General features: G+C 48.1%; 1 protein-coding gene across 1 annotated transcript in view; it reads right to left on the bottom strand.

Moving 5' to 3' along the window:
* The window catches only part of PHKB (phosphorylase kinase regulatory subunit beta), a 420,515-nt gene that overhangs the window by 221,803 nt on the left and 182,945 nt on the right, over window positions 1-15,767 (bottom strand). Inside the window, exons 12-13 of the mRNA XM_075577209.1 lie at window positions 10,908-11,105; window positions 6,970-7,027 (exon numbers count right to left, since the gene is read on the bottom strand). Coding sequence (XP_075433324.1) covers window positions 6,970-7,027; window positions 10,908-11,105 — 256 coding nt within the window. The remainder of the gene's footprint in view (window positions 1-6,969; window positions 7,028-10,907; window positions 11,106-15,767) is intronic.

Raw genomic sequence — 15,767 nt, forward strand, 5'->3', positions numbered from 1 at the left:
CCGCTCCTGGCTCTTTTGCCTGCTGCGCGGTGTCCCCCCGCCGGGCGGGCAGCCACAGGGACCCGGGGCAGAGGCGCTCAACCCCCTTGCCGCTCACCCCCCTTTGGCGCTCAAGCCCCTTGCTGCTCACCCCCCTTGGCGCTCACCCCCCTTGGTGCTCACCCCCCTTGGCACTCACCCCCCTTGCCGCTCACCCCTTTTGGTGCTCACCCCATGACGCCCCCCCCCCCTTGCACCCTTGGCGTTCCCTTTGCCCCCGGTCTGCATGGTGCGGGAGATGGGCGTGGGCAGTGGTGGTGCGCGAACACTGGCGGGCGGTGGGTGCAACGGGAGGCTAGAAAAGCAGGCCTTTCCTCTGTCCCCCGCCACCCCCCCCCTCCAGTCACTCACATCCGTCGCTGTACTTCACTTTGTGTGTGTGTGGGGGGGGGGGAGTGTGTGTGTGTGTAGGGGGGGGGCAGGGAGTGTGTGTGTGTGTGTGGGGGGGCAGGGAGTGTGTGTGTGTGGGGGGGGCGGGGAGTGTGTGTATGTGGGGGGCGGGGAGTGTGTGTGTGGGGGGGGAAGTGTGTGTGTGTGGGAATGTGTGTGTGTGTGGGGGGGGAATGTGTGTGGGGGGGGAATGTGTGTGGGGGGAAAATGTGTGTGGGGGGGGATGTCGGTGTGGGGGGGGGAATGTGTGTGTGTGGGGGCGTGTGTGTGTGTGTGGGGGTGTGTGGGGGGGAATGTGTGTGGGGGGGGAATGTGTGTGTGGGGGAATGTGTGTGTGTGTGGGGGGGGAATGTGTGTGTGTGGGGGTGTGTGTGTGTGGGGGGGTGTGTGTGGGGGGGATGTGTGTGTGGGGGGGATGTGTGTGTGTGTGGGGGGGGGAATGTGTGGGGGGGAATGTGTGTGCGTGGGGGATGTGTGTGTGTGGGGGGGGGGGATGTGTGTGTGGGGGGGGGAATGTGTGTGTGTGTGTGGGGGAATGTGTGTGTGTGTGTGTGTGTGTGTGGGGGGGGAATGTGTGTGTGTGTGTGGGGGGGGAGTGTGTGTGTGTGTGGGGGGAGTGTGTGTGTGGGGGGGGAGTGTGTGTGTGTGTGGGAGGAGTGTGTGTGTGGGGGGGGGGAGTGTGTGTGTGTGGGGGGGAGTGTGTGTGTGGGGGGGGAGTGTGTGTGTGTGGGGGGGAGTGTGTGTGTGTGGGGGGAGTGTGTGTGTGTGGGGGGGAGTGTGTGTGGGGGGGAGTGTGTGTGGGGGGGAGTGTGTGTGGGGGGGAGTGTGTGTGTGTGGGGGAGTGTGTGGGGGGGGGGAGTGTGTGGGGGGTGTGTGTGTGTGGGGGTGTGGGGGTGTGTGTGGGGGTGTGTGTGGGGGGGAGTGTGTGTGTGTGTGTGGGCGGGAGTGTGTGTGTGGAGGGGGAGTGTGTATCTGTGGCTGTGTGTGTGTGTATCAGTGGCTGTGTGTGTGTGTCTGTGCAGGCCAGGAGTGACTGTGTGGTTGTCTGTGTGTGATCAGTGTCTTTGTTGGTCTGTCTGTGTGAGTGTCTGTAGGTCAGTGGCTGTGTGCGTCTGTGCAGGTCAGAGAGAGAATGGGGGGGGGGGGAGAAAACGGAGGGGGGGAGGGGGAGATGGGTGGGGAGAGAGAGAAGAGGGGATTGAGCGAATCGGGGTGGGGAGGGAATGGAGAGAGAATAGGGGGAGACAATGGGAGAGGGTGAGTGAAAATGGGGGGGAAGTAGAGAGAGAATGAGGGACAGGGCCGCGGACAGGGCCGCCAACAGGCCCCGTTAGTCAGTCAATCACCCTCTCTCTCTCTCCCACCCTCTCTCTCTCTCCCCCACCCTCTCTCTCCCACCCCTCTCTCTCTCACCCTCTCTCTCTCTCCCCCCACCCTCTCTCTCCCACCCCTCTCTCTCTCCCACACCCTCTCTCTCTCCCACACCCTCTCTGTCTCTCTCCCACCCTCTCTCTCTCTCCCACCCTCTCTCTCTCTCCCACCCTCTCTCTCTCTTCCACCCTCTCTCTCTCTTCCACCCTCTCTCTCTCTTCCACCCTCTCTTTCTCTTCCACCCTCTCTCTCTCTTCCACCCTCTCTCTCTCTCTTCCACCCTCTCTCTCTCTCTCTTCCACTCTCTCTCTCTCTTCCACCCTCTCTCTCTCTTCCACCCTCTCTCTCTTCCACCCACTCTCTCTCTTCCACCCACTCTCTCTCTCTTCCACCCACTCTCTCTCTCTTCCACCCACTCTCTCTCTCCCACCCACTCTCTCTCTCTCTCTCTCTCTCCCCCACCCTGTATTAATCAGAGAGCCAGTATTAATTACAGAATTGAATAATGGGGTCTGCGGAGTGGAACCGTGTTCATTTCAGCTCCGGGGACCCCCTGCTTCCAGAGATACATACCTCCGTAGGTGCTGCTGGTACCCCCGTGAAGTTTAAATGTCCCGATCACGCTGGCCAATAGGAAACCGTAATGGATGATGTCACAGCTTTTTATTGGCCTGCGGGACATTTAAAGTCGCCGTTATGTTAGGCACTGGCACTTCTTTGGAAGTAAGGGGTCCCGGAGCTGAAATAAACAGAGTTCCACTCCAAAGACCCCTTGCTTCAATACTGTGAGGCAAGCATGTCAAACTCGCGGCTGTTTAAAGGGTCTCATCTTGGTGATTGGTGCTTTTTATTTCTACCCAAATCTGACACCCACGTAGAAGTATTTTTAAATACATGTAATTGGTAGACTTAGGAGGAGTTGGATTTTCTCTGGCGGTGACCTTTTGGGTGACATCATTCTGTGACCAGTAAGCCAGAGTCTCTAATATTATTAGACATCTATTGAGCAATGTTTTAGGTTGATCTGAGCCCTTTATGAAGCATTGCATAAAGGACAATGGGGGTTATTCATTAACCTGATACAGTGCCACTATCTCACGGAAACTCCCGTTGACTTCAATCGGAGTTTCGGTGCCAAAGTGCCCTAATCAGCACTCTCACAGTTTAATGAATAACCACATCTAAATCTAGTTTCAACATGTGAAATGTACTCGAGCCGTGAAAAACAACTAGTAAAAATGATGCAAAATGGAGGAAAGAAGGGAATGATATCCTGGCTCAGGATTTCTTACTTCCAAGGATTGAAGAAGAGCCAAACTGTTTAATAGAAATGTCACTTGGAGACAGGCACTGTACGTAAATCGAGCCAAGAGTACACGTCTCCCTTCCTTTCCATCCACTGCACAGTGCATGTGTTTTATTGATTATCTCTCCTTCATTGAACCGTTGGCAGAATCAGGGCTCAGGCTAAATCACAACTCTTGGCTTTCACTAGGTCTGCATTCTGCAGTGGGACAGCCCCTTTCTACAGTGATAGAGGATACATTTGGTCAAAGCAACAAAGGAAAAAAATAAAATCAGCTTGTATGTATGGATTTAACATAGGGGATAAAGGAGAGAGAGGAGTGATGGGGAGAACAAATTTAGCGGATAGTTACATGTGAAAGTGGAAAAATGTAGAAATTAACCTGTAGTACTTAGAACCTTTAAATATGGCTTTAAATATCATGTCATAAGGCCCCTTTCGGCTCATTCAAGTGAAAGTGCCACAATCGTAGGGTCCCAATCAGGACATTCTAATGGTGGACACTAAATAAGTTACGGCCAATTAACTATAGAAAAGTATCAATAAATGTAGGTGCATATTTAGCAGTACTAAGCCATGAGAAACCTTTATAGTGCCAAAGACAACTTACAACCCATTCACTGGAATGGGTCATATGGAGTCTTGTGGCCAAGCACCCCTTAGTAAACATGCTCTCAATTAAAAGTGAATGGAAAGTCTGAATGTTAGAAAGAATGATTATTTTTTTAACCTTGCTTTTATAAATAAAGTATTTGCAATGTGCGTTTCTTTTCTCATTTACTAATACATTCTAGCACAGTGGTTTCCAACCTTTTATTGGTGAAGTGAAATTCTGAGGAAACCCAACCCTCTCTAATAGCGCGTCTGAGATTGGATGTATTGTAAGGAACCACAACCCTCTCTAATAGTGTGTCTGAGATCAGATGCATTGTAAATTCTTCTGTATTTGGTACAATTTTCAAATGACCTGAAAATGTCAGGGAACCTTTTAGGTATGTATGTATGTATGTCTTTATTTATATAGCACTATTAATGTACATAGCGAGTCACAGCAGCAATATCGTGACAATCATATAAATAACAAATAATATAAATAACACAAAGGGAAGAAGTGCTTCAGACATAAAAGTAACATTTAGGAAAAGGAGTCCCTGCTCCGAAGAGCTTACAATTTAATTGGTTGGTAGGAAGAACGTACAGAGACAGTAGGAGAGTGTTCTGGTAAGTGCGTCTGAAAGGGGCCAAGGTTTATGTATGAGGTGTTAATTATCAGCCATGGATCTACTCATATGCTTCCTTAAGCAGGTGTGTTTTGAGGTGGGTCTTGAAGGTGGATAGAGAGGGAGCTAGTCGGATATTGAGGGGAAGGACATGCCAGAGGTGTGGGGCAGTCAGTGAGAAGGGTTTAAGGCGGGAGAGGGCTTTAGATACAAAAGGGGTAGAGAGAAGACATTATTGAGCAGAACGCAAGAGGCGGGATGGTGTATAGCGAGAAATTAGGGCTGAGATGTAAGGAGGAGCAGAAGCTTTAAAAGTGAGGAGAATTGAGTGTGTGATGCGGGATTTGATAGGAAGCCAGGAGAGGTATTTCAGCAGGGGAGAAGCCGAGACAGATTTAGTAAAGAATAGAGTGATTCTGGCAGCCGTTTTTAGGATAGATGGTAGAGGAGACTGGTGACAGTCAGGAAGGCCTGGACAGCAGAAGGTTACAGTAGTCGAGGCAGGAGAGAATGAGGGTCTGTGGCAGAGTTTTAGCAGTCGAGCAACAGAGGAAAGGGCGTATCTTTGCAATATTGTGGAGGAAAAAAACAGGTTTTAGCTACCTTTTGAATGTGAGTGGAGAATGTGAGAGAGGAGTCTAGTGTGACCCCTTTGCAGCATGCTTGTGCTACTTGGTTAATGATAGTACAGTAGGGCCCCACTTCTTGGCGATCCGCCAATACGTCTGTACTGAGAAGGGGGCCACCATGTCTGCGCATACGCAGAAGGGGGCCGCTATGTCTGCGCATGCGCAGAAAGGGGACAGACGAAGTCGCGCATGCGTAGAAGGGGGAGCGGCCGAGGATGCGCATGCGCAGAACGGGGGAGATGCTGAGTTCACGCATGTGCAGAAGGGGGGCAGCCGAGTTCACGCATGCGCAGAAGGGGGACGGCCGAGTCTGCGCAGAAGGGTAGGAAAGACGGGAAATCGCTGGTGGACATAGGAAATGCAATGTTCCGCTTTTCTGCGATTTTCGCTTTCCAGCGGCGGCCTAGAACGGAACCCGCCATATAAGTGTGGCCCTACTGTACTTCTAACAGTAATGTAGAAAGCAGTAGTAGGGCCAGGTTTGGGAGGAAATATGAGGAGCTTTGTTTTTGCCATGTTAAGTTTAAGTCAGCGGAGGGCCATCCAGGATGATATACTGTAGCAGAGAGACATTTAGAAACTTTGGTCTGTACAGCAGATGTAAGGTCAGGGGTTGAAAAGTAAATTTTTGTGTCATCAGCATAGAGGTGATATTTGAACCCAAGAGATGTGATTAGATCGCCTAGAGAGTGTATGTAAAGAGAGAAGATACCAGGACAGAGCCCTGGGTTACCCCCACAGAGAGATCAATAGAGGAGGAGGTGTTAGCAAAAGCGACACTGGAAGTACCATGGTAGAGGCAAGAGGAGATCCAGAATAGAGCTTTGTTACGAATACCAAGAGTATGGAGAATGTGAAGGAGAAGAGGGTGGTCCACAGTATCAAATGCTGCAGAGAGGTCGAGTAATATGAGCAGAGTGAAATGTCCTCTGCCTTTGGCAACATGGGAATGCCTGTGGAACCCAAGAGTTCCCAGGAACCCTGTTGAAAAACACTTTTCTAGCACATGCTTTCCAAGCATGAGTACTTCATGTGGGCATTTTTTCTTTGTTAATAAGACTATGGAGGAGTGTTTAAAGGTAATGATTTCAGCTGTTTTCTTTGTGCAGTGCTGGACTGCTGGAGAACAAATTGGCATTCTGAAATATGCTACTGATTTCTCCATGAAGTATGGGGATAGAAAGGAGAGCAATTGAGGGTAACAACTCAATCCTAAAAGTTGTTGTTCCCACCACTTCAGCAGAATTAAAAACCTGAAAAAAACAGGGGGGTGGGGGAAAGAGGAGGGTTTTTGGCACTAAAAATAATGCGTTCCAGTTCTGGGGTCCCCCCTGCTCCCCATCATGACAAAAAAGGGGGGTGGAGTTGCTGCCTTAAGCATTTTTGGTCCAAAATACTCAAATCTAACTTATCACGGAAGTTGACATCTTGGTCTCAGACTTTTGTATAGATACATACAAGGTGAAAATTATCCTGATTTACAGCAGCAATACTATTTGCACCTCCTTTTTTTCTTTTTAATATGTAAATTATGTGACAATGTTTAATTCTACATTCTTACTTAAGCTGGCGATCATTCGGAGCTCCTGTTATAAATCTGTCAAAATGCTGCTTGTGTGTTTAACATAATGGCCACCTTTAAGATTGAAACAATCCTTCAGTCAATGTAACTCAGGAGCTACAACGTAATGTATCCGTATATATTACAAAGCTAACATTGCCTATTACAGTTTGCAGCTAAAACTGCTGGGAACATTGGCAACAAATTATTACAAACAGGAAACTGTTATAATCTCTTGCACTCCTGGGGAAGGTGTGCTTAAACCTGCTATAGACATCAAAGGATGCTCAGTGTATTAATACTCATTACAAAATGGAATTAAGAGTCGAATAAAATTTAAAAAAACAGTCACTATTATCTAATACCCATAAGATTTCACGTTTTGCCACTTGAAACTTAAACATGTCACTGCCATTGGTTAATTTATAATGACTAAATAAGTCACAAACTTACCATCAATCATCATGTAAATGAAAAACAAGGGAAATTCACATTCAATACCGTCAAATAGCTGGGGAAAAAAACAAGACCGCAAATTAATTTTGTCATACAGACGTACACGTTGCAATGCAAACACAAATTTATACCGCACAAGCAGAAATGAAATATTGTGTTCTATGTAGCGTGGCAGCAAGACAGCAAACAGTTATTGTAATTCTAATATTAAAAGGGTAATATATTTTTGACAAAATCCCGCCTTACGTTGTTGTGAATTGTATTAGAAGCTAATTTGTTTTTCACATGCAAACTTCTAATCCGCTGTGAAATTAAATAGCAAAATGATGAACTGCCAGCCTGCCAATTCTGTGAAATAAACTTGATACTACATTGTTTATTGTGGACAAAGTTTTTTTTTTTTTTTTTTTTTTAAAGAAAAGGGTTAGAGGAGCCTATACCAGGGGTGGCGAACTGCAGTCCTCAAGGGTCACCAACAGGCCAGGTTTTCAGGATATCCCTGCTTCAGCACAGGTGGCTCAATCAGTCCCTGCTTCAGCACAGGTGGGTCAGAGCCTCTGATTGAGCCACCTATGCTGAAGCAGTGACATCCTGAAAACCTGACCTATTGGTGGTCCTGAAGGACTGGAGTTTGTCACCCCTGGCCTGTAACCTTATTTCTTTTAGAACTTTGGACAGAATAAAAATGATGGCTGTTAAACCACTTGTACGGTTTAAAAAGAATATCCATATTGCATTGTAGCATAGGAGAACCCCAGCAAACATAATGAAAAGAAGTTTAAAAACAAACTCCTATTTTGACGTAGATTTGATAAACCTCCAGTGCCTTTGTCCCTTTGTGACACTGTCCACTGAACTTTACAGTGGCCAGAATATTGAGGAGTATTATTACATATTCTTTTTTGTTTGTTTAGTTTATTTTTACTTGTTTCCAGTGCTTTTTAACTAGGGGAATGGTGAGGGAACTCTTGATTCGAGGATGGGACAGGTGGGGAAAATTATTCTTTGACATGTGCAATAATATACACATTTATTCTCATTTCAAAATAGTTTCGAATCTACTGTATGTTATTATTTTTGGAAATAATTATTACATTTTAATTGTTTTGTAAAACATACAATTATTATTTTTTTTTTTTTTTTTTTTTAGATTATCCCAATAATGCTTTAACATTTATAATGTGGTCTACTGAAAAACATACAGGAACGGAGTTCCTACTGAAATAAAGCCTTGCTTGTTAGTAAGGGAGATCATGTCTGCAGCTCGTAGGGAGCTGTAAATGTGATCATAATGGAAGAGAAAGATGTTCCCTTCCCAAAGCCGCCAACAGGGGAGAGAACTGGGACGAATGTCCCGGACCCAGTGGCTGCCGTGGGGCTGGCGGGCCGGTGCTGAAAGCTGGGCCCGACTCATGCGTCAGGTTGCAAGGCCTCTGCTTGCTGCCGTGCCCCGGCTCTCCCACGGCGCGGGAGAGTGAGTAAGGGAGGCCCACAGCAGCGTAGCAGCAACCAGAGGCCCGGCAGCCGGATGCAGAAGTTGGGCCTGACGTCTGGCAGGGCCCAGGTTTTGGCGTCGCCATCTGGGCCCCCCGCAGCAACCGGCATGAGAGAGGGGCCCGGCACGGTAGACTGAGGGAGGCCCACAGCAGAGTGAGGGAAGGAGGCCCGCTGCAGTTAGGGAAAGCCAGGGCCTGGGGGACTGAGACCATCCCCCAAGTTAAGTATGTATTTGGGGGACAGTGTAAGTATGTACATGGGGCGAGAGTAGTGTTGCACGTATTTTGTGGGGGTAATTATTGTGGGGGGTATTGTATGGGTATTGGGGGGGGGGAATTGTATGAGTATTGGGGAGGGGAATTGTGTGTCTGGCCTGTTGGGGGTGAGGGGTGAGGAGGGAATGAGTAAGGAGGGTTGATTGAGGAAGCGGGATTGAGTGAGGGGGAGGTAATTGAGTCAAAATGAAGGGCGGGGTGAGTGGGAACCAAGCAAGAGACTTGTGAAGTCTGGGAAGCTTTTGCACAGTATATAAACATAAGAAATGTCATGTTTATCCATTAAGGGGAATCGCATCCTATAAACAAAATCCTATTAAATGTAAAAAAAGAAAGCTCAAGTATAACTTGCTCAGTAAAGAACTGTCCCAACCTATACTCCTAGAGAAAGCACCATCGGGGGGCATGAAACGCGTGGGAGGAGAGTCTTTAGTTTTGTTCGTGGTTTTTTTTGTGTAACTTTGTATGTAGATCAATAAACTTCTTGTTTTGTTTTTTTTTCCAATTGCTGGTGAGTTTCTATTTTACCAGGAAATGCAGTCTCATCTATATACCTATTATTTTCCCAACCTATATACCAGAGACAACACAGCCTTTGGAACGCTACAGTATACCACAATATAAGACAGGAATGTAAACAAAACATATGGGTACAAACATATAAGAAGTTCCCAGCACTCTTAATGAAAAGAAACTTTAAAGCATATGGGTAGTACCGCTAGCTCATACTATACATCTCATATGCACTGACCTTGTCCCCTGGAGACGCACTTACCAGTACCTCCACCTACTGTCTCTGTAAGTTCTCCCCGCTTATCACTTAGACTGTAAGCTCTTCGGGGCAGGGACTCCTTTTCCTATTGTGTTACGTCTGAAGCGCTTATTCCCATTATGTGTTATAATATTACGTGTATGTCACGTGTATTACTGCTGTAAAGCACTATGCACATGGATGGCGCTATATAAATGTAGCCAGGTTCCCCTCTTACCTCCTGGTCTCCGGGAGGGGAACAGCTGCGGGAGCAATCAGGTGCTGCCCATGCGGGTCCGCTAGGGGCTGCGGGTGGTTCGTGGGGCGATCGGATCACCAGATCTCCGCAGGGTTGTAGCTACAGGGCAACATCATCTTGCGCATGCGCAAGGGGGTACCACTTGCGGCGGACATAAGTGGCAGGCTCCGAAAGGGGACTATAGTTCCCAGCAGCCCTAGGGGCTGCTACCACATGGGTGCGAACAGCCAATAGGGCTGCGAGAAGCATGGCCAGCCAGATAGATACAATTGGCATGCTTAGGAAGGAACAGGCAGTCGGAGCAGGGACAGCTAGGGGTAAGGTAGTGTCTGGGTGCAAGTGCCTCCCAGACTAGGCCAGATATCCCCATAGCCCCAAGCTGGGCCCCGACTCACCTCAGTTTGTGGCTTCTGCAGGGAAGGCCCCAGATAGGGACGCTCACCTCAGCAATTACCGAGTTAGTGCACTAGTGACGGACGCACGCAGCGTGCGCGGTCTGCGGTCTGGGACCACACAACGAGGTCACTTACAGAGACTCTTAAAAGGGACACACTCCAACAGGAGCTCCCTCAGAGGTGGATGCCTTCGTGGAAGGAGCAGCGAGATCGCATTGTGGGATCACTCTGCGGTCCGACGGATCCACGCTACAGTTGGCCTGGTCTGGACTAAGACTAGGAAGGCATCAAGTGCACCAACGGCCATACACACTGTGGGTAGCGGTACTCCACATACACACACACACTTTGGGTGGGCCTGGTCTGTGGACACTAGCGGGTTAAGTGCCCAGGCACCTCAATACTTTGGGGGTTCCATCTTGGTGGTGTTACTGTGGGGACAGAGGATTGTGTGTCACTGTTATATTTTAGTGTGTTTTATGTCAGTAAATACTGTTGTTATATACCCGGTGTGTGTATTTATTGTATGTACTGGGTTCCTGAGAGGGATAATCCTACTGTGTAGGCTCTCTCCCCAGGTGGAGGCTCTGTGTAACCACGAACACGATCACCCCAGGCTCCCAGCGGCGGAGGATCAGGCCTCCTGTAAGCCACTGAGGTACCGCACCACAGGTAGTATTCCTAGACACGGGGAAAAGGGGGCTACATAAAAAAAGATATATACATACAAATGGTTAGACAAGCAAAAGGTGTTGTACCTTAATTTCTGCTGGTTTGTAGTAACGTCTGTTCTTGTCCTCTAGGGCCGTTCGATAGCCATCCCTTAAAAACCTTTTAAATCCATACTTCCCTTTGAGCTTCCTTATGATTTTATCCAGCGTTTGATTAAACAATGCATCGTCGTCTACAGCAAATGCAGGGTAACTGATGCAGGTCAGTAAGGCTGCATCTGTGTTCTAGTCGCAGTAGAGAAAGGAAACCAGAGTCAACCTTACTAATTATTCACACCTCTTGTATGTACTAAAAGAATTGGGAACGAGAAATAATGCCCTACAATCACGACAAGCAGTGAGTTACGGTTTCTGGAGCCGCGGCTGAACAAGCTTTAAGCCGCGGCTCGGGGATGGTGCTCCCACGCTTGCACTCCAGGTAAAGGGGTGGGTCAAGAGTTCCAAATTGGACCCCCTACATCGATAATCCTCCGGCACCGAGGCAGTCTCGGTCTCGGTCCCACGGCCAGCCTAGTGCTGAAAACAGTAAGTCTGGCTACAACAGTAGTTGCACAAAAAACAAACAAAATCCAAATGTTTGTATTTATGGCAAATAACTAATTAAACCAGTAATCCAAGTGCTTACTATAGGGTATAGAGTACTACTACTTTTTTAAAAACGTTATTCACTTCATTTCAAATGCTTTTTAAAAAAGAAAACTATGGTTTAACAGCATTAAAATACGCAAATTCCAAACAGCATTTCCCCAATATTTAAAGCAACAAATCCTCCTAATATATTAGGTTATTATTATATATAGATAGATAGAGAGATAGATAGATAGAGAGAGAGAGAGAGAGAGAGACAGAGAGAGAGACAGAGAGAGCCTAAGGCTAAGGCCCCGCTCCCAGAGTCAGCGCACCCGCACTGCAGACAGGCGGTGCGCTGACATACACAGACCGCGATATGCGGTCTGTAGGGAGCGGGAGCCGGAGCGGGAGGCTTGACAGGGAGGGGGGGCGTGGCTTGAGCGGAGGGACCCGCTACTCTCCCCCCCCCCTCCCTCCACGGACTCGGGCTGGAGCTGCTGAGGGTGAGTTTAAACACACACACACGCAGGCACTCATACACACACACACAGGCAGGCAGGCACTCAAGCACTCATACACACACACGCGCGCACACACAGGCAGGCACTCACGCACTCATACACACACACACACACAGACAGAGGCAGGAACTCACGCAATCGGGCACACACATACACACACAGACAGGCACGCACGCACTCAGACACACACACACAGACAGGCACTCACCTGCTTTCACTCCACACTCCTCCCCGCTCCCCGAAGCCTCTCCTCCTCCCGAAGCCTCCCCTCCCGATTGGCTCACAGCCACACCACGTGACGCGTCAACGCTAGGAAACACCATTCTCTTGTGTCTCCTAGCGGCTGACGTGACACAGCGTGTAGTCAGCTGTGCCGCCAGGGGGGACCGGGACCGGCTCGCGAGGATTCCCCTGCTGGTGGGGAACTCGCGACATGGCCGCCCGCGCCAACGAGCGCAGCGGGACCGAGGCCTAACACAAAAAAGTGTCGCTCACACTTAAAATCTAAAGTCTAAAATCTAAAGTCTATAAAATAATAGGACAAATAATCTATTGACTGATGGTGCTGGGGAATAAACTAATATATAAACACACGAAAGACGAACAGATTCCCACTAATAGCACTCAAAAAATAATAACCATAATTAACCTATAAGGATAAAGAAATGTAAAGACTAAGAGTCAGAGAATCAAATGAATTGTAATTGAGCACAAAGATAAGTAACACTAACAATATTAAAAAACATACAGGAAAACGGACCACTAAGAGAACCTCCAAAAATAAAGAAAGGAAAAGTGTACCAAAACCTAGTGATCATACAATGAAAAAAAGCACCACTACTATAATTCCACAAGATCACACAAAATATACATAGAGCTCAACCTCGTTATAACACGATCCGTTACAACGTGAATCCGCTTATAATGTGATGCAGGTGTGGCTCCCAATTTAATAATAATGAATACTTTACAAAACGATTATTGGTATATTAAATACATTATTGTACAATGCATACAATTGTACATTATTTCTAACACGATCCACTTATAACGCAATGTGATTCTTTGGACTCCAAGTATAGCGTTATAAGTGGGTTGAGCAATATATATATATACACACATATATATATATATATACATACACATATATATATATATATACACATATATATATATATATATACACATATATATATATACACATACACTAGGGTTGCTGCAGGAGGGAAAGGGTTAATGTTAATGTTAAAACAGTGATTCTAGCCCTTTGTTTAAATTACCCTCAAAGATGCCTGCCTACTAAATGCAAATGGTCAGGAAAGCTACCAAATGGTTAGGAAACAGCCCTGATCAAAGGCCCAGCCACTCTACCTGTTTGCAGGAAGCTAGAGTGGGGGGTGAGCGTTATAACTCACACTTACAAACCATAGTATCCTGCCATGTGGTAGACTGGCCAAACGCCTCTGATTTAGGAGTGGGGCTACAGAATGAGTGACCTTATTAAATATAAGAATATTATGAGATGTCCTTGGCTGAACGTGCTAAGAGTTACATATGTGTATTCGTGGGACTTACCCGCAACTAACAAATAGACACTTGAGGTTTAACAGATACTAAGAGGCAGATATTAATATCTCTCTTAATTTTAGTATTACACGGTAATATTTAGTCTCATTGGGAGCGTCATGTGTGACGGAATGTATTAATATGGCTCGCGTGCCAGTAAGTATTACTGAACTGAAGTTATGAAGTTATTTACAGTGTATATGGGATTTTGAATCTGTTGTGAAAGCTGCAAACTCCCTCTGTTATGGTAATAGGCAAGCAGAACATCTTGATAGAATTTACATAGCTTGGTGATCAAAGACTAAATTGAACAGGGACCAAAGGAACTGAATTTTTAAGTGTGATACTTCACACTAAACAATGGAAGTCCAAAAACTGCTTCAAGAAGCTTCAAAGACTTTTGCTAGCCTTTTCGGCATCTAGGGTTAAGAGATGAGTTTGACATGGTATTTAAGTCAGAGTTAGCCCTTACTCAAATGTCTTCATGCAAGGTCTTCATGTCTGCATGTCTTCATGCCTGTGTCTTCATGCATGAGTCTTCATTCATGGGCTGCATGTATTGCTGTGATGCCAACTGAATTATGGAAGAAATGGCCCATCCTGTATCCTGATGGCTTTCTTGTCCTAATCTTTAAGTAAGTGTCTATATTTTGCCTGTTATTTGTATATTTTGTGTGTTCACCTTTATCAAGGAATAAATTATATTTTATCATATCTAAGTCTCGTCCCAGTTCAAACCCAGTTATATATATATTTTTTTGTGTATTATTAATAGATCGTCACAAAGCTCCCGTCACAGGCTTTATTAATAAAACTGGTGGCAAGCGGCAGGATTGAACTGGACCTGTATTACTAGTGTTCTGCGGGATACTGTAATATAGTGGGAACTCGATGGTAATTGCGAGTTCCTGGGACTAAAGATATTGAACACACAGTGTACAACATATAACACAAGATATGGCACCTCTTCACTGTTCCCCTACTTGTGAGAAGCATTGCCTCCAGAACCAAAGTGCCGGCCATCCGTCTGACTGGAGCCGGGCACCGAGACCGGAGGAGTGCATCAAGTCAGCGCGGGGACCAGCAGCCAGCAAGGCTGAGAGACAGACAGCGATCGGTGAGCATGAAACCCGGCAGGCTGAGCAAAGATCCACAGCTGCAGCCGCTGTAACCATGAAACCGCCCGGAGAACAGGGAATGGACCCAGCTCCGGGACGGCAGAGACTTGGGGAGGGAGTGGGTGGTCTCGGAGACCCCAGAAGTCTTGCACTAGGAGAGGTAACGGCCATTGCGGTGGCCCGTCCATTTTCCCTGAAAGAGCTAGCACTGGTGTGTGCGTTGGGCAAGACGTGGTTCCCGGCGAAGTGGACTCAGTTCCTGGCGTTGGTACCACACCGACCCGCTTATCCCCTCCCAGAGCCCGGCGCTCAAGCAACTCCGCTCTGGACTCCGTTGCCCCTTGCTGGGGTTAGTGCACCGGTGGCGGAGAAGCTCCGGCAGGCGCTGCGGCACTGCCACCAAACGGGCCACAATAATGCCCGGTGCCCTGACCGAAGCAGCCCCTCAGGGCCAGCGCTCACGAGCTGCGGAAAAGATGACCCAGTTAGCGGCATCCTCTGATGGCTCCCGCCCAGCCAGGGCGACAACCCTCCTCGGGACGTCTCCTGGAGAACCTGGACGGGCTGCATCAGCAACAGCGGCGGAGAGCGACGGCCATCCACCTGATCCCGGCGGAGAACCGGTGGCGGCGGCAGAGAAGGAGCCGCCACTCCGGCAATTTTATTTGGGGGGAGGGTTGGGGTGTGCGGGAGGTGGGTGTTTCACATTGTTTGGCGGAGTCGGTCGATTCCCAGCGATGACCGGAGCCCCACAATCCACGCCGGCGACCCTGCATCAAAGCCGGGTACTGCTGCGGCAGCTACCCGGGGTTCGCCCATGGTGGCGACGGCGGCAGAAGAGCCGCAGTTCCGGCAAAGTGCCGGAGCCCTTTCCGAGTGGGGGGAGGGACAGGGATTGCGGGAGGGGGTTATTTTACCAAGTTTGCATGGAGCTGTGTTCCTCCACAAAGACCTGTGACCCTTTTCCTGCACCCAACCCGGGCGCTGTCGCGACAGCGGCCCGTTGCTGCCCAGCCCAGATGGTGCCGGCGGCGGCCACTCCAGTCCCCCTGCAATTGGGACCAACGAAGACGGCGGTCTCTGCGGGGACCAGCGAGGTAAGCCAGACCAAG

Source organism: Ascaphus truei, chromosome 19, assembly GCF_040206685.1.
Source record: "Ascaphus truei isolate aAscTru1 chromosome 19, aAscTru1.hap1, whole genome shotgun sequence".
Taxonomy (NCBI): domain Eukaryota; kingdom Metazoa; phylum Chordata; class Amphibia; order Anura; family Ascaphidae; genus Ascaphus; species Ascaphus truei.